This window comes from Salmo trutta, unplaced genomic scaffold (genome assembly GCF_901001165.1).
Source record: "Salmo trutta unplaced genomic scaffold, fSalTru1.1, whole genome shotgun sequence".
Lineage (NCBI taxonomy): Eukaryota > Metazoa > Chordata > Actinopteri > Salmoniformes > Salmonidae > Salmo > Salmo trutta.
The window spans coordinates 563,292-582,964 of NW_021822200.1; the positions used below are offsets into that span (position 1 = coordinate 563,292).

The 19,673-nt window shown below is 43.4% G+C and overlaps 2 protein-coding genes across 3 annotated transcripts in view; one reads left to right on the forward strand and one right to left on the reverse strand.

Annotated features, from left to right (window-relative positions):
* Nucleotides 1–11,877, forward strand: part of LOC115180889 (OX-2 membrane glycoprotein-like) — a 45,902-nt gene extending 34,025 nt beyond the window's left edge. The window contains exons 7-8 of the transcript XR_003873173.1: nt 11,264–11,348; nt 11,819–11,877. The gene's annotated coding sequence lies outside the window, so the exon portion shown is untranslated. The remainder of the gene's footprint in view (nt 1–11,263; nt 11,349–11,818) is intronic.
* LOC115180890 (uncharacterized) lies at nt 10,835–18,380 on the reverse strand. 2 transcript variants are annotated; one of them, XM_029743033.1, is made up of 6 exons: nt 17,369–18,380; nt 13,337–13,660; nt 13,156–13,203; nt 12,645–12,773; nt 11,773–11,822; nt 10,835–11,559 (listed from the first exon to the last, which is right to left on the reverse strand). In XM_029743033.1, exons 1-6 carry the CDS (start codon nt 17,448–17,450, stop codon nt 11,122–11,124), a joined length of 1,071 nt encoding a protein of 356 aa, XP_029598893.1. In that variant the 5' UTR covers nt 17,451–18,380; the 3' UTR covers nt 10,835–11,121. The 2 variants fall into 2 exon arrangements, with proteins under 2 accessions (XP_029598893.1, XP_029598894.1); XM_029743034.1 differs by lacking the exon at nt 13,156–13,203.
* Nucleotides 18,381–19,673: the final 1,293 nt, after the last annotated feature.

Consider the following 19,673-nt stretch of genomic DNA (forward strand, 5'->3'; position numbering starts at 1 on the left):
CTGGAGGAAACCTGGCACCACCATGCTGTGGGGATGTTTTTCAACGGCAGGGACTGGGAGACTAGTCAGGATCGAGGCAAAGATGAACAGAGCAAAGTACAGAGAGATCCTTGATGAAACCTGTTCCAGAGCGCTCAGGACCTCAGACTGGGACGAAGGTTTACCTTCCAACAGGACAACGACCCTAAGCACACAGCCAAGAGGATGCAGGAGTGGATTCGGGACAAGTCTCTGAATGTCCTTGAGTGGGCCAGCCAGAGCTCGGACTTGAACCTGATCGAACATCTCTGGAGAGTCCTGAAAATAGCTGTGTAGCAACACTCCCCATCCAACCTGACAGAGCTTGAGAGGATCTGCAGAGAAGAATGGGAGAAACCTCCCAAATACAGGTGTGCCAAGCTTGTAGCGTCATACCCAAGAAGACTTGATGCTCTAATCGCTGACAAAAGTGCTTCAACAAAGTACTGAGTAAAGGGTCTGAATACTTATGTTAATGTGATATTTCAGTTTTTTATTTGTAATACATTTGCAAAAAAATTCTAAATATCTATTTTTGCTTTGTCATTAAGGGTTATTATGTGTAGATGAATGAGGAAAAACAAATATTAAATCAATTTTAGGACTAAGCTGTAACGTAACAAAAAGTGGAAAAAGTCAAGGGGTCTGAATACTTTCCGAAGGACCCCTAACCCCCCCAGAGTCCACACATGGTAATACTAGATATGTATGTTAGTTCTCTTGACTGCATGGTGAAACTGGAGCACTTCACAATGACAGGAAAGTGAACACAATCCGTTCCGTACAAACAAACGTTTATTACTGAGAATGTTCTGAATATTATTAAAGTTCTAAAAGCAAATAATTAATCTAGGAGTGTAAATCAAAGCCTTATCTGGAGGAAACCCTCTGTTACCTATGAATGAACCTCTTGACTCTGGAACTTGGCATCACTGGTTTTTCTTCGTCCTCCTGACTCCACAACTCTGTTAGACCAAAGACATTTATCATTATATCCAACTCTGTTTTTATTTTTATTTTATTTCACCTTTATTTAACCAGGTAGGCAAGTTGAGAACAAGTTCTCATTTACAACTGCGACCTGGCCAAGATAAAGCAAAGCAGTTTGACACATACAACAACACAGAGTTACACATGGAATAAACAAAACATACAGTCAATAATACAGTAGAAAAAAAGACCAAAGACATTTATCATTATATCCAACTCTGTTAGACCAAAGACATTTATCATTATATCCAACTCTGTTAGACCAAAGACATTTATCATTATATTGAATGTGTTTTTTCTTCATTTGAGTTGACATAACATGACATAAATTCGTAAAGTCTTCATAAGCACTACAAAGGGTCATGTGACAGATCTGACTGTACACCTGGTTCTTTACCAAATGTGGCATAACCTTTTTTCTACCCGTTTATATAGCATCACATTGGCTTATGGATGACTTATGAAGCATCTATAGGGCTTCATTATTCTTTAAAGGATATGCCTGGTTTTATGTGGGACCTACATATTTTAGTGGTCATACCCTGCCTCTTAACCTGAGCCCGAGCAGCAGACCCTGGTCTCATGTTGAAACTAGACGAATACATGTGGATTGAATCCGTTCATAACAACCAGTCCGAAACAAGACAACAGCTTAGTGGGAGGTTTAGCTAATTGTGTGTTATATACTATACATCCACTAGAGGGCAGTCTAGATCATCTTCTGTAAATGAACCCTTTAACTCCCCACCAACAGCGTTAACTCTGTAGTGGGGGTTCTAATAGAAGAGACTTTAAGACAGTCCACCTGTTTTGTATTTATATAGTTTTCAGATCTCTAATCTTGGTCCTCTGATGTCAGTTAAGCACATTTTTCAGACACACTCGTTTACCTGTAAAAGTATGTGAAATATCCAACTTCCTCCTGAGAGCAGAACAGGGAATTGAGACATGAGAATAACAGGAGGAAGTTGTCCCCCCTGACTCCCCTTCCCCTGTTATGGTGCTTGTATAGTACCAACACACACACACAAACACGCACACACACCCCAGCTAGACTTTATTGATTGCCTTATGATGAGGGTGATTAAAAATAAATGTTCATGGAAAGCTTTCTGCTCAATCTTTTCAGGTGTTGTTTTTCTCACTTCTACACATCCTCCCCTCCTCAGTGTCAGAGGTCAGGGGTCAGCCACACAGTCTACTGTAGGTGCAGGTCTACACATCCTCCCCTCCTCAGTGTCAGAGGTCAGGGGTCAGCCACACAGTCTGCTGTCGGTGTAGGTCTACACATCCTCCCCTCCTCAGTGTCAGAGGTCAGGGGTCAGCCACACAGTCTACTGTCGGTGTAGGTCTACACATCCTCCCCTCCTCAGTGTCAGGGGTCAGGGGTCAGCCACACAGTCTACTGTCGGTGTAGGTCTACACATCCTCCCCTCCTCAGTGTCAGAGGTCAGGGGTCAGCCACACAGTCTACTGTCGGTGTAGGTCTACACATCCTCTCCTCCTCAGTGTCAGAGGTCAGGGGTCAGCCACACAGTCTGCTGTAGGTGTAGGTCTACACATCCTCCCCTCCTCAGTGTCAGAGGTCAGGGGTCAGCCACACAGTCTGCTGTCGGTGTAGGTCTACACATCCTCTCAGTGTCAGAGGTCAGGGGTCAGCCACACAGTCTACTGTCGGTGTAGGTCTACACATCCTCCCCTCCTCAGTGTCAGAGGTCAGCCACACAGTCTACTGTCGGTGTAGGTCTACACATCCTCCCCTCCTCAGTGTCAGAGGTCAGGGGTCAGCCACACAGTCTGCTGTAGGTGTAGGTCTACACATCCTCTCCTCCTCAGTGTCAGAGGTCAGGGGTCAGCCACACAGTCTGCTGTAGGTGTAGGTCTACACATCCTCCCCTCCTCAGTGTCAGAGGTCAAGGGTCAGCCACACAGTCTGCTGTAGGTGTAGGTCTACACATCCTCCCCTCCTCAGTGTCAGAGGTCAGGGGTCAGCCACACAGTCTACTGTCGGTGTAGGTCTACACATCCTCTCCTCCTCAGTGTCAGGGGTCACGGGTCAGCCACACAGTCTGCTGTCGGTGTAGCTCTACATATCCTCTCCTCCTCAGTTTCAGGGTTCAGGGGTCAGCCACACAGTCTGGGTGTTGCTGTATAGTAGCACTTGGTGGGTGCACATATCAATCACATGTATTTATAAAGCCCTTTTTACATCGGCAGATGTCACAAAGTGCTTCTACAGAAACCCAGCCTAAACCCCATCCACGTGTCTGTCTGTCTGTGTGTGGGGGAGGGAGGGTGCTATCAGAGTCAGACAGTTATTTCCACTCACAGACCACAGAGAGGTGGCAGGAACAACCTACGTCCACCTCACACCACGGGACTGAAGTGGTTGAGACCAGACAATCACCACGTGGTCTAAGTTTTGGATCACTGTTTTGAACTGAAATGGCTCATTTCCCGGATTCAGTGGGACGTTGAGACGTTGAGCATGGGGGAGCATGGTCTGTAGGGGAACAGGTGCTTCCCTATCTCACTGTCTTAAATGTCACTCATGTTTTGGTTGGGAAAAAACATACAGGCTTAATAATCAGGTTAACTGTATATGCAGTTCAGACGCAGTTAAACAAAACATAATACATAGCTTCATCCTAATTCATGTACAGTTCATCATTTAGGACAGTTCGTCGTTCAGAAAATATCATACATTTATTGAATAATACATTTAAAAAAGCAACAACACATATTTTATATAAAGTCTCATTTTAAATAGCCAGTCAATGGCAATCATCATTGCAGTCCTGTTCCAGTACATTCTGTGAGAGAACAGCAAAGCAGTGTCTTATACAAGCAGCACCATGGAAAGATTAACACTCATTTAACATTTATTTAACCTTTATTTAACCAGGTTACTCTCGTTGATATAAAACATATCTATTTTTCAAGAGAGACCTGGAGACAATGCAGATTCTCATTTTTTTGAAAGATATTTTTGAGGTATTTTGACTTTTTATTGAGACAGTTCTGAAATGACAGAGAGGATACAGAGAGGATACAGATAGGATACAGATAGGATACAGATAGGATACAGATAGGATACAGATAGGATACAGATAGGATACAGATGGGGGGAGAAACAGATTGAAGGCTTGGAGCGGGGAATTGATCCCCGTTCTTCGGGCTCTGCACAACTTGCATTCATTTTTATTAAGTAAATGTATTCTTTTTTGGGGAGGAGGGGTGGTTCAATTTCAATTCACCCCTGAATAATTTCTTACGGTGTGGCTGTGTGGGTGAGTGGGTAAAATTCCAACAAAATGCACCATTTTACTGCACCTCCTGATTCTAATCTAAATAAAAGCATTGAAAAAAAATAAAGGTAGAACTCCACAAAAAATATTCTCCATAGCTCCTTATCATCAATCAATATTTAGGATTATAAACCATTTGCATTTATAAACTATTAATTGTATGAGAAACACAGTTTTTGTGTTTTGATGCTGCCTTTTACATGCACTGAAACCACAAAAAGTGTTTTCACAACACTCTCTTAAAAACACCAAGTCATGTTGATGAACCACTTTGGGTCTTTCAAAGTACATCATTTCTGTTTAAAACACATTCTGTGTATTAAAACACTTTCATTGGGTTTACATTCAAACACCCTCCAAACACCAGATCTCAGTTTAGCTGCACTATTTTCCATGGTTTCGTTACACAATCATGCATGGTGTTTTGAGACTTTCTGTTTTTACAGTGATGTAGACGGGAGGAACAAAAACCCGCAGACACTCGGCCCTCCGTGGAATGAGTTTGACACCTGTGCTGTACTGTAAAACAACACAGTCTCAATCCCACCATGTCAGGAGTACTTCACGACACTGTGGTCAGCCCTGTGTTTCCTGTTCAAGGCCCTGTGTCTTTGTGATGGTTAGGAGATCACAATCACATATAGTAACTCATGCAATCACATAAACACTCATGCAAGCACATAACACACTCATGCAAGCACATAAACACTCACATCCAGTCTACTAAATGTGGTTACTTGGAAGTCCGGGGGAACGTACGTTTTTGGTTTCCCATTGCTTCTGCGAAGGAAGACATACATTTCCTGACCGGTAAAACAGAAAGTGAAAACTTTCTGGGAATGTTCATTTGTAGCTTACAGGGAGGTTCTGAGAACGTTTACTATGGTTCCCGAAGGTTTTGGAATTAGTCCACTGCGCCACCAAGATGGAGCTAGCATGCCATGTATTTTTACTGATACAAAGCAGTTCATTTGAATCTATTCAAACAGACCCCATTTCAAAGGAAACAAGCACCCATTAAGGTCAACACACCTGAACACACTTAACAAGATAGAGGAGAGAGAGAGTTTTGTTGATGTTGAGAATGGAATGTATATGTTTTTAAATAACATTCTTAGAATGTTAATAATGTTTGCTTGTGCTTTTTATGGAAAGTTTTCTTAATGTACTGAGAACATGACTTTAAAGTAAAGATTCACCCATTTTGAATGTTATAATGTTTTTGTGCATCTCTGAGTGATGTTCTTTCGATTCCCTGGGTCATTTCATGTGTATCTGAGCTACTGCCATTAAAGCAGGCAGAACTTCTGCCAGTATGATGTAGCATTGTGTTAAAGTGTCTCTGGAAGTTAATAGGAATATGACTTTTAGATCGTTAAAACGTCTATCATACGTGTCAGATTCTAATACTGGCCGATGTCATAACGTGGGAGGTAGTCTTCTCTCCAATGAGCCATTGATCATATTTTCACGATATTCCTGCCTAGAGAGATGTGTAATTTAACAGGGTCTAACACATTTCTCCTATTTATCTGCCTCTTCAGTCCAGGGTGCATTGCATGATGCCGTTGTGAATGTCAGACTCCACTCTGAGGCACATCAATCTGCAGGTTTAACATGGTGAGATTGTAGACTCCTAAATTGATATTGCAGTTTTTTAGGCAATTCTAAAGCTAACTACCTACTTCACATGCTGATATTGACTTTGGTATTATTGTGTGTAGCTATGTTTGCTAGCTTGCTACTAGCCAGCCAGCCCATAGAGAGAGCATTGCATTGTCGGTTTTTTAGTCGTCTTGAGCTGCAACAGATTTCCACAATGATTTTCACGTTGCTACCAACCTTATAATAACGACAAGATAAAAAATGTGTTCACAAAAAATATTGTTCTCACATATTAGTGTTATGCAACACTGTAAATTATAGGAATGAGTGGTTTTGGGTGTAGTTTTCCTTTAAATAGAACCATGAGGAAACCTGCAGAAAACATTAGGCTGAAGTATGGTTCTTAGAACGTTATGTGCTAGCTGGGTATCCTGCACCATTCCCAGGACATTGTGGGAAGGATGTGTGCAGAATAATCATAGGACAAACATACTCTCACCAAGGTCTAAGAAATATATGGTTCTCAGAACATTATGTGCTAGCTGGGATAACACATGCACACACACATGCAGGAACAGTAGATCAGGCATGAACACACACACACACACACACACACACACACACACACACACACACACACACACACACACACACACACACACACACACACACACACACACACACACACACACACACACACACACACACACACACACACACACACACACAGAGAGAGAGAAAGCTTCTCACTGCATCACAGGATATGTAACTGTGTGCTGCAGCATGTGGGGCTTTTGGTTTGTGTAGCACAGGAAACCTCCTAATCACATCCCAGCACAAGAGGTAAACTGCAAAACACCCTGCATAACGACAGTAACACCTCAACTAAACCCAAGGCCAGGGGATTGTCATCACTCACAGTGATTTCACTGAAACTGGTTGATTACAGTAAGGAATGGAGAATAGTAACATTTCAGTGCAAATTATATTATAGTAAATCAAATCTGATTATTTGTTTAAATAGGTAACACGCAATCACAAAAAAAATGCATTAAAAAAAACAATCAATCACAGTTACATTCACAGTCAACTGATTTTCACGTGATTACAGTGCAGTAGAATATTTCATGTAGGCCTCAAGAATCAACCTCTATAAGAAAGTTTTACCCAAAAGACCATAGTTAAAGCTGATGTTATCATTGGTAGAAGTTCAAAGTTCAGAGGCAGCCAGCTGATCGATTTCTGTAATATCAAGTATGGGTATCTGCAGCCCAACATGGTGACAGAAGTATGGGTATCTGCAGCCCAACATGGTGACAGAAGTATAGGTATCTGCAGCCCAACATGGTGACAGAAGTATGGGTATCTGCAGCCCAACATGGTGACAGAAGTATGGGTATCTGCAGCCCAACATGGTGACAGAAGTATGGGTATCTGCAGCCCAACATGGTGACAGAAGTATAGGTATCTGCAGCCCAACATGGTGACAGAAGTATAGGTATCTGCAGCCCAACATGGTGACAGAAGTATGGGTATCTGCAGCCCAACATGGTGACAGAAGTATGGGTATCTGCAGCCCAACATGGTGACAGAAGTATGGGTATCTGCAGCCCAACATGGTGACAGAAGTATGGGTATCTGCAGCCCAACATGGTGACAGAAGTATGGGTATCTGCAGCCCAACATGGTGACAGAAGTATGGGTATCTGCAGCCCAACATGGTGACAGAAGTATGGGTATCTGCAGCCCAACATGGTGACAGAAGTATGGGTATCTGCAGCCCAACATGGTGACAGAAGTATAGGTATCTGCAGCCCAACATGGTGACAGAAGTATGGGTATCTGCAGCCCAACATGGTGACAGAAGTATGGGTATCTGCAGCCCAACATGGTGACAGAAGTATGGGTATCTGCAGCCCAACATGGTGACAGAAGTATAGGTATCTGCAGCCCAACATGGTGACAGAAGTATGGGTATCTGCAGCCCAACATGGTGACAGAAGTATGGGTATCTGCAGCCCAACATGGTGACAGAAGTATGGGTATCTGCAGCCCAACATGGTGACAGAAGTATGGTATCTGCAGCCCAACATGGTGACAGAAGTATGGGTATCTGCAGCCCAACATGGTGACAGAAGTATGGGTATCTGCAGCCCAACATGGTGACAGAAGTATGGGTATCTGCAGCCCAACATGGTGACAGAAGTATGGGTATCTGCAGCCCAACATGGTGACAGAAGTATGGGTATCTGCAGCCCAACATGGTGACAGAAGTATGGGTATCTGCAGCCCAACATGGTGACAGAAGTATGGGTATCTGCAGCCCAACATGGTGACAGAAGTATGGGTATCTGCAGCCCAACATGGTGACAGAAGTATGGGTATCTGCAGCCCAACATTGTGACAGAAGTATGGGTATCTGCAGCCCAACATGGTGACAGAAGTATGGGAGAGTGGGTGTATGGAAAGCGAAATCAGCTAATTGGGCAGATTTGTTGCCACTGAATACTGTTTCACATGGCTGATTGGGCTGCAAGACGAGTCGATAAGTTGGACCAGCGCACCGGGGTTGTATCGACATGCCTGCTGACTTGAAGTGCTTCCTACTGGGTATCATGCAGTGGAGGCTCCTCAGAGGAGGAAGGGGAGGAACATCTTCCTTAGTGAATTTCATAATAATTTAAATAGTAAAACATTTTTAAAAAGTTAGCCTTTTTAGAAAAAAATATTCTGAATACATTCACGTCACCAAATAATTGATTAAAACACACTGTTTTGCAATGTAGGTCTACAGTAGCCTAAAGAGCACCGTGATGTAGCTTTCATTCATAGGTTGAGGAAACCTCATGATGGGTACAGGGAAAATTTGAGTATCATGTAGTAGCCTAAACCTATCGATGTTACATTGAACTGGGTGAATGGAATATGAATGACAGTCATCCAAATAAGCTGTAATAGAAATAAGGCCAGGCTCATGAAAGAAGAAAAAAAGACGTCCTCCCTCATCCCTCATCAGGGCTCCCGAGTGGTGCAGCGGTCTAAGGCACTGCATCTCAGTGCTTGAGGTGTCACTACAGACACCCTGGTTCGATTCCAGGCTGTATCACAACCGGCCGTGATTAGTAGTCCCATAGGGTGGCGCACAATTGGCCTAGCGTTGGCCGGTGTAGGCCGTCATTGTAAATATGAATTTGTTCTTAAATGACTTGTCTAGTTAAATAAAGGTTAAAATAATAAAAAATCTTAAATGGCACCGATCGTCACTGGTATCATGGTCATTCATGTCACTGGCGGCAGCTAACGTGGCAACATTTTCTCTCAAATTATTTTATTTAAAAGAGGATAGCAGCCTACACAAGAAGTAACTAATATTGATAACCATCTAGATGTCACCTTGATACATACAGTACATACAGTCTACTACTCAATGGGGAGGGTACGCATGAAAAACAACAACACCGGGAGACAGTACCGTTCGCTCCCGCTTGACAGGCACTACTGTCCGGTAACGGCATGGGAAGTAGCTACCTAGTAGCCAATATCAGAGTGACAGTAATATATCAGGGTGACAGTCACAGTAATATATCCGAATGACAGTCACAGTAATATATCAGAGTGACAGTCACAGTAATATATCAGAGTGACAGTCACAGTAATATATCCAAGTGACAGTCACAGTAATATATCAGGGTGACAGTCACAGTAATATATCAGGGTGACAGTCACAGTAATATATCAGGGTGACAGTCACAGTAATATATCCGAGTGACAGTCACAGTAATATATCAGGGTGCCAGTCACAGTAATATATCAGAGTGCCAGTCACAGTAATATATCAGAGTGACAGTCACAGTAATATATCAGGGTGTCAGTCACAGTAATATATCAGTGTGCCAGTCACAGTAATATATCAGGGTGACAGTCACAGTAATATATCAGTGTGCCAGTCACAGTAATATATCAGAGTGCCAGTCACAGTAATATATCAGAGTGACAGTCACAATAATATATCAGGGTGACAGTCACAATAATATATCAGCGTGACAGTCACAGTAATATATCATAAGTGACAGTCGCAGTAATATATCAGGATGACAGTCACATTAATATATCAGGGTGACAGTCACAGTAATATATCAGGGTGACAGTCACAGTAATATATCAGAGTGCCAGTCACAGTAATATATCATAAGTGACAGTCGCAGTAATATATCAGGATGACAGTCACAGTAATATATCAGGGTGACAGTCACAGTAATATATCATAAGTGACAGTCGCAGTAATATATCAGGATGACAGTCACAGTAATATATCAGGGTGACAGTCACAGTAATATATCAGGGTGACAGTCACAGTAAGAACATGCGTACAACCCATAAAGCAACAGTACACCCATCATCAATACTTCCATTTTTTTATTTTTTATTTATTTAACTAGGCAAGTCAGTTAAGAACAAATTCTTATTTACAATGACGGCCTAGGAACAGTGGGTTAACTGCCTTGTTCAGGGGCAGAATATAGGATTTGACCTAGCAACCTTTCGGTTACTGGCCCAACGCTCTAACCACAAGGCTACCTGCCGCCCCAATAAACAATCTTCAGTTTTAAACCGGAAAATGTACAATTATTCATGTAATTCTAACACTCAGACTCATCCTCTGGCTTAAAAACAGAAGTCCCAACTCTCGCAGTATGGTAGCTCAATGTGAGGTACACTCGTAGAAAAAAGGGTTCCAAAAGGGTTTTATGACTGTCCCCATAGGATAACCCTTTTTGGTTCCAGGTAGAACTATTTTGGATTCCATGTAGAACCCTCTGTGGAAAGGGTTCTTCATGGAACCCAGAAGGGTTCTATCTGGAGCCAAAGGGGGTTCTTCAAAGGGTTCTCTGATGAGGACAGCCAAATAATCCTTTTTGGTTGTAGATAGCACCTAGTTGTGTGTCACAGTCTGGTTGAGTGGCAAGAAACGGAAGAGAAAAAATACAGCTCAATCAAAACCGTCTAACCTATAGCAGAGCGCTTTGACACACCCACTCCTTTCCACACGCCCACTACTTCCCTTTCGACACAACCACTTGCCCATACTCCGGTCGCCATATTGGGACGCAGCGACCCCCTTCTCGTAATCAGGGAGAAACAAAGACCAGTAGGACTGCGGCCCTCTGGGAAGAGAAGTTTTACTTCCTGGTTCCAGGGCTCAGGACACTCGTATGGCTGCGTACTCTGAGCCCTCCTCCTGAGGCTGTGCAGGGCGCGGTGCGGCTCGAGGCTTTACCTGATGGTTGAGCGCTGCGTACATGATATCACTCTCTTCCTCTTTCTCCTTCCCGTTGCTATAGGTATCATCCCTGTCCACCGGGACAGCTACCTGATTGGCTGCATCTTGGACGGGTGCCGGATGAGTGCGACGTGGGCCCCTGGCAGGTGCGTTGTCATAGATACAGTCCGGCGGTGGGGTGGGCTGGGCTTGTGCCTGGGCTTGGGGCCGGGGCTGGGCTTGGGGCCGGGGCTGGGCTTGGGGCCGGTCCTGGGCTTGGGGCCGGTCCTGGGTTTGGTGCGATCGGATGCTTGGTCTGTGGTGGGGTTGGGGGTTGGGTCGTGGGAATGCTTGCTGGGTCATTGGTATAGCCATATACTGCAACAACAAGTAAGTAACTTTAATACTTTGTGTATTTGCAAACCCCACCGTTGATTATAGTGGGCCACACTTGGGACTGACAGACAAGGAGCGCACCAAAAGACTCTGTTACATACTGTAAACACATTAAACACCATTCAGAATCTGTACTAATAGTACTAATATAGGACTAAATGAAAGGGAGATGTGTAAAGTGTATATCTGTTTGACCTGGTTCTCTGTTTGGTCCTCTTTCCTTGACTTCCTGGCCAGACAGGCACCTGCAATTTCAAGGGAATCATGAACAAAACATTGAAATTAGATGTCATGTCCTAGATATAAATGTCTGTATGAATGTACTATGGTCATCATTAGTCTGTATTAATGTACTATGGTCATCATTAGTCTGTATTAATGTGATATGGTCATCATTAGTCTGTATTAATGTACTATGGTCATCATTAGTCTGTATTAATGTACTATGGTCATCATTAGTCTGTATTAATGTGATATGGTCATCATTAGTCTGTATTAATGTACTATGGTCATCATTAGTCTGTATTAATGTACTATGGTCATCATTAGTCTGTATTAATGTACTATGGTCATCATTAGTCTGTAGTAATGTACTATGGTCATCATTAGTCTGTATTAATATGCAACGGTCATCATTAGGCTGTATTAATATGCTACGGTCATCATTAGTCTGTATTAATGTGCTATGGTCATCATTAGTCTGTATTAATGTGATATGGTCATCATCAGTCTGTATTTATGTACTATGGTCATCATTAGTCTGTATTAATGTACTATGGTCATCATTAGTCTGTAGTAATGTACTATGGTCATCATTAGTCTGTAGTAATGTACTATGGTCATCATTAGTCTGTATTAATATGCAACGGTCATCATTAGGCTGTATTAATATGCTACGGTCATCATTAGTCTGTATTAATGTGCTATGGTCATCATTAGTCTGTATTAATGTGATATGGTCATCATCAGTCTGTATTTATGTACTATGGTCATCATTAGTCTGTATTAATGTACTATGGTCATCATTAGTCTGTATTAATATGCTGAGGTAATCGTGAGCATCTTACCTTTACAACCACGCAATGAGAGCATGGATATGGTTATCACCACGATGACAAACACCACAATCCCAGCCGAGGAGTAAACATAAGGCCACAGCCACTCCAGGAAGCTGTCACTCCGACTCACTGTACTGTCTATAAGAGAAAGAGGCCTAATTTCCACTATGAACAGGGAGGAAATGTCCCACCACGCCACATTTTAATTCATAAAAGCTATAGACTCAAAAATATAAAATGCAGGAAATTAGTTTTCGATGGCAAAATAATTCTGCCTAATTACACACACACACATTTAAAATCAAAATTACACCCCTGAAGTGGAGGTTTGACTCAACAGGGATACTAGGTTGCTAGTTTTAACTGGCTGTTAGGGTGTTACTGGTTACCACAGTGTTTCAGAGTTAGGTGTGACATAGCATTGTGTTGTGGTGTGCCTTGATGTATATTCATACTGCAGCACCTTTCTGTTCGGTGTGCAATGCATGCTAAGCTATGAAGAGTGAAAATCTCCTCTTACTTGTTGTTTCATTGTTCTGATATAAATCTGTGGTGTCTTCAATTCTCTCTGAAATACATAACAATTGACACCCATCACAGGGGTTTGCTTCTATGAATACAATGGGAAAAAATAACTAAATGTTTATTGTTTAACTGATTAAACATTTCAAACTGAGAAAATGCATTAATAGATTGCTCACCTGAGACAGTAACATTAATAGAATGACCCACAGCCATGTGTAATTCACACCTGTATAGACCAGCATCACCTCTGGATATGTTTGTGAAAGTCAGAAATGAGATCCATGTAGTGTTTGTAAAATTGGTCCACTGTGTTTGAATGAGAGCTGTTGTGTTGACAGTATTGCATGTACTTGATTCAACAACCTTACACCACAGTGATGGTGGTGGTAAGTTGGAACATAAAACAACAGAACAGTTCATCTTCAGTTGTTTCCCAGGTGAAGTCTTGATTAATGTGTTCCGTGTCACTCTAATCTCTGGGAAACAATCAGAATCTTGACCTGCAAAGAATTAAACTGAAGTAAGTCACTGCCTGACCAATAGTCCCCCATAAGATCACCCATCATCTCTATATCAAATCATACACACACACACAAAAAATAAATTGTAATAATGGCTACAAGGATAGGCCTTTAAATGTCTTTATCTGGATCCTAGGTGGTGGAAAAAAATGTTTTACTGAGATGAGAGGTGATTAAAGATTGCAGACAGGTGAGGGAGATTTTCCCCTACATCAGAATTTCCCCGTGGTATCAGTGAAAGTGACATGTTCATGACTAATAGAACGGGGATACATACAGAGAGATAAAAAAAGGGACAAAACACATTTCACATCCTGAAGAGTGGGAACTCAATTAGCATAAAACAGTGGGACTACAGGTTCTAGGGAACTGAGATTCATTTTTAGTCATTTAGCAGACGCTCTTATCCAGAGCAACTTACAGTAGTGAATGCATACATTTCATGCATTATTTTTTTGTTTTTTGTACTAGCCCCCCGTGGGAATCGAACCCACAACCCTGGCGTTGCACACACCATGCTAGCGTTGCAAACACCATGCTCTACCAACTGAGCCACAAGGAAGACCTGCACTTATTCAGTGCTGCATCCTGTCTCAGACTAAATAGGACCACCTCATCATACCATGGGGGAACTTATCACAAACCTAAAGACTTTCAGACTTCATAATTGTCACTGAGGAACTGAGTATATCCAAAATGGTCTCAGTTTAACTCATTATAACTGACCTTCAATAACATTCAGAATGTCAATTAGTGGCAAGGAGTGTCAGACTTCTCAGTATCAATGAGAGGACAGTAGAGGTGACAAAACGATAGCATCATATACCACTTGACTGTAGGCCTACCACACAATGGCACACAACTCGATTATACCTTCCGACCACACAGGAAAGCCACAGTAGGGCTATAATAAAGATGCACTATGCAGAAATTCTTCCGCCACTTCCTGGTTGCTAAAATTCTAATAGTTCGCCTAATTTCAGTTTATGTGACAAAAAAAGCAAGTATAGTGTAGAGAATCATCGTACCATCTAAACCGCTATGAAATATACTGCTCAAAAAAATAAAGGGAACACTTAAACAACACAATGTAACTCCAAGTCAATCACACTTCTGTGAAATCAAACTGTCCACTTAGGAAGCAACACTGATTGACAATAAATTTCACATGCTGTTGTGCAAATGGAATAGACAATAGGTGGAAATTATAGGCAATAAGCAAGACACCCCCAATAAAGGAGTGGTTCTGCAGGTGGAGACCACAGACCACCTCTCAGTTTCTATGCTTCCTGGCTGATGTTTTGGTCATTTTTGAATGCTGGAGCATGGAGGCGCTACCAGGAGACAGGCCAGTACATCAGGAGATGTGCAGAAGGCCGTAGGAGGGCAACAACCCAGCAGCAGGACCGCTACCTCCGCCTTTGTGCAAGGAGGAGCAGGAGAAGCACTGCCAGAGCCCTGCAAAATGACCTCCAGCAGGCCACAAATGTGCATGTGTCTGCTCAAACGGTCAGAAACGGACTCCATGAGGGTGGTATGAGGGCCCAACGTCCCAGGTGGGGGTTGTGCTTACAGCCCAACACCGTGCAGGACGTTTGGCATTTGCCAGAGAACACCAAGATTGGCAAATTCGCCACTGGCGCCCTGTGCTCTTCACAGATGAAAGCAGGTTCACACTGAGCACATGTGACAGACGTGACAGTCTGGAGACGCCGTGGAGAACGTTCTGCTGCCTGCAACATTCTCCAGCATGACCGGTTTGGCGGTGGGTCAGTCATGGTGTGGGGTGGCATTTCTTTGGGGGGCCGCACAGCCCTCCATGTGCTCGACAGAGGTAGCCTGACTGCCATTAGGTACCGAGATGAGATCCTCAGACGCCTTGTGAGACCATATGCTGGTGCGGTTGGCCCTGGGTTCCTCCTAATGCAAGACAATGCTAGACCTCATGTGGCTGGAGTGTGTCAGCAGTTCCTGCAAGAGGAAGGCATTGATGCTATGGACTGGCCCGCCCGTTCCCCAAACCTGAATCCAATTGAGCACATCTGGGACATCATGTCTCGCTCCATCCACCAACGCCACGTTGCACCACAGACTGTCCAGGAGTTGGCGGATGCTTTAGTCCAGGTCTGGGAGGAGATCCCTCAGGAGACCATCCGCCACCTCATCAGGAGCATGCCCAGGCGTTGTAGGGAGGTCATACAGGCACGTGGAGGCCACACACACTACTGAGCCTCATTTTGACTTGTTTTAAGGACATTACATCAAAGTTGGATCAGCCTGTAGTGTGGTTTTCCACTTTAATTTTGAGTGTGACTCCAAATCCAGACCTCCATGGGTTGATCAATTGGATTTCCATTGATTATTTTTGTGTGATTGTGTTGTCAGCACATTCAACTATGTAAAGAAAAAAGTATTTAATAAGATTATTTCTTTCATTCAGATCTAGGATGTGTTGTTTAAGTGTTCCCTTTATTTTTTTGAGCAGTGTATATTTTCCATACCCAAAAATATTGTATTTTCAGCTGTTTGAAGCTGGTGTACAAAACTGAAAGTATAAGACTCAAAAAATGAAACTTAAAAACAGGGAGAATAGAAATAGCGCACATAGAACAGATCTACCGCTTATTAGACTTGATTTGAATGAGAATGACAGATCTATAACTCACATTTCTATGTGAATTTTGTTGGGTCGCCCAAAAAGTGACATATCGCAGCTTTAATAGAGACCATGGGTATGTTCACACAGGGGGATCTGATATATATAGTATGACTCATTGTGGTTAATAATAAGCTACTGAGGAAAAATAGGGCCTGTATTTTCATAATTATCAAGTTATAATAAGTTAATATAACAGTGGACAGCAGGTAGTCTAGCAGCTAAGAGCGTTGGGCCAGTTACCAAAAGGTTGCTGGTTTGAATCCCCGAGCCGACTAGGTAAAATCATTTGTCGATGTGTCCTTGAGCAAGGCACCTAACCCTAATTGCTCCTGTTAGTAGCTCTGGATAAATTTGTCTGCTAAAACAAAAATTTGAATTTAAATTAACTCATGATTGTTGTTGTTGAAATCATATAAATTAAAATACATGACACTAGTATTGGTATAACTGAGATGTGCCCCAAAAAATATTTCAGCTGGGTGTCAGTAAGCTACAATATCTCTGTAATGTCAATTATAAAATATTAATGTTGTTGATGGGTTCAAAATGCCAGTGTGAAATGTGGAGTATTTGCTATTCAGCGGAAACAAAATGGAAGCCAGAAGAGCGATTTGTTTCAACAACAACAACTGGAAAACAGGGAGGAGAACATTAACAACATAAATTATTCATCTTTAGGGAGGAAGATCGGGCGGACATTAAGATGACTTGGAACAAATTTTCCTACCCCGCTAATCTCTTATTTTTAGTCCCTTTATCTTTTTCTACAAATGGATATATTTTTTTCTGTCATCGAGCTCTCACACACAAATAAAAAAAGTGTTTTTTGCCAGGATGACAAAAACTGGAAGTCTTGAATGAGAGGATGACATTTCAGATATTTACAAAAATGTTCACTCAAAGAGAACCACAGTTATTTTATTTACCAGCAACACTTCTCTTACTTTGTGTTGGAACTGAACCAACCACAATACGCTGTAGTTTAATCACATACAAAACGTTTTTTTTCTCCCCTGGGTCTAACTTACCATGGGCATCCCGGGGGAAGAGAAGCACAACCAAGATGGTGAGAGGTAGGCTGGTCCAGGACCAGCAGTCACGGGGCCCCATGGTGACTTGTAGCCCACAGGCCTTCTATATCAGCAGGTTACACCAGAGGTGGTTTAGGAAGACAGCCACAGCATTGGTAGATGATCATCTCTGTGTGTGTGTGTGTGTGTGAGTGAGTGAAATACACTGTCTGTTCTCTCTCTCGCTCTCTTCCTCAATTTGAAATGTCTCTCACATCAGTCTGAACACACCCCAGCATCATAGTCTCTCCGTCACTGCACAAGTGTTTGTGGTAACATTTCTTCCGTTTTACTTCCTTTACCTACTCTCTCTTTCACTCGTTCTCTCTCTCCCCATGTGCTTCATCCTCTCTCATCTACATAACATTGACTGTGGTGATCACTATAGATTAGATTAGGTTTATTCGTCAGATGCACAAGGTTGCAGATGTAATAGCAGGGTACAGTGACATTCTTAAGCTCCGAGCTCCAACAGTGCTGGTCAAAGAGAAGTGGATGAAACAATAATACAAATAATAATAAATACATATTTACAACTGTAACAATTATAAATGTCCATTGGGGGGTGGGGGCAGGATGAACGTCAGTTGGGGACACAGGGGTAGCAGGTAGCTGACTAGTGGTGGCTATTCATCAGCCTGATGGTCTGGCGGTAGAAGTCTGACAGTTTTTGCCATGATGTACCTATACTGCCCACGTCTGAGTGATGGAAGCAGGGAGAACAGGCCATGGCTCGGGTGACTGAGGTCTTCTTATCACATACGACACCTGGTGTTGTAGGTGTCCTGGGGGGCAGGCAGTGTACACCCAATGGTGCGTTCGGCTGAGCGTACCACCTTCTGTAGAGCCTTGCAGGCTGTGGTCTAGCCGACAGTATGCTCTCGATGGTGCTCCTGTAGAACACTGTGAAGGCCCTCGGGAACAGGCAGGATTTCTTCAGCCTCCTGTCAGTGTGGTTTGAAGAGTCTCTGTCGTGCCTTCTTCACCACGGTGTCCGTGTGGGTTGAAGAGTCTCTGTCGTGTCTTCTTCACCACGGTGTCAGTGTGGGTTGAAGAGTCTCTGTCGTGTCTTCTTCACCAGGGTGTCAGTGTGGGTTGAAGAGTCTCTAGCGTGCCTTCTTCACCAGGGTGTCCGTGTGGGTTGAAGAGTCTCTGTCGTGTCTTCTTCACCAGGGTGTCAGTGTGGGTTGAAGAGTCTCTGTCGTGTTTCTTCACCAGGGTGTCAGTGTGAGTTGAAGAGTCTCTGTCGTGTTTCTTCACCAGGGTGTCAGTGTGGGTTGAAGAGTCTCTGTCGTGCTTCTTCACCAGGGTGTCAGTGTGGGTTGAAGAGTCTCTGTCGTGCTTCTTCACCAAGGTGTCAGTGTGGGTTGAAGAGTCTCTGTCGTGTCTTCTTCACCAGGGTGTCAGTGTGGGTTGAAGAGTCTCTAGCGTGCCTTCTTCACCAGGGTGTCCGTGTGGGTTGAAGAGTCTCTGTCGTGTCTTCTTCACCAGGGTGTCAGTGTGGGTTGAAGAGTCTCTGTCGTGTTTCTTCACCAGGGTGTCAGTGTGAGTTGAAGAGTCTCTGTCGTGTTTCTTCACCAGGGTGTCAGTGTGGGTTGAAGAGTCTCTGTCGTGCTTCTTCACCAGGGTGTCAGTGTGGGTTGAAGAGTCTCTGTCGTGCTTCTTCACCAAGGTGTCAGTGTGGGTTGAAGAGTCTCTGTCGTGCTTCTTCACCAGGGTGTCAGTGTGGGTTGAAGAGTCTCTGTCGTGTCTTCTTCACCAGGGTGTCAGTGTGGGTTGAAGAGTCTCTGTTGTGTTTCTTCACCAGGGTGTCACTGTGGGTTGAAGAGTCTCTGTCGTGTCTTCTTCACCAAGGTGTCAGTGTGGGTTGAAGAGTCTCTGTCGTGTCTTCTTCACCAGGGTGTCAGTGTGGGTTGAAAAGTCTCTGTCGTGTCTTCTTCACCAGGGTGTCCGTGTGGGTTGAAGAGTCTCTGTCGTGCTTCTTCACCAAGGTGTCAGTGTGGGTTGAAGAGTCTCTGTCGTGCCTTCTTCACCAAGGTGTCAGTGTGGGTTGAAGAGTCTCTGTCGTGCTTCTTCACCAGGGTGTCCGTGTGGGTTGAAGAGTCTCTGTCGTGCCTTCTTCACCAGGGTGTCAGTGTGAGTTGAAGAGTCTCTGTCGTGCCTTCTTCACCAGGGTGTCAGTGTGGGTTGAAGAGTCTCTGTCGTGCCTTCTTCACCAAGGTGTCAGTGTGGGTTGAAGAGTCTCTGTCGTGCTTCTTCACCA

What these genes read in the sequence shown, in the direction of transcription:
- LOC115180890 (XM_029743033.1), bottom strand. Translation starts at nt 17,450, where the DNA reads ATGGGGCCCCGTGACTGCTGGTCCTGGACCAGCCTACCTCTCACCATC. An exon ending in TCAGAACAATGAAACAACAA is followed by an intron (nt 12,774 to 13,155) that starts GTAAGAGGAGAT and finishes TTTCTCTTATAG; the next exon opens with ACAGTACAGTGAGTCGGAGT. An exon ending in CTCATTGCGTGGTTGTAAAG is followed by an intron (nt 11,823 to 12,644) that starts GTAAGATGCTCA and finishes TTGAAATTGCAG; the next exon opens with GTGCCTGTCTGGCCAGGAAG.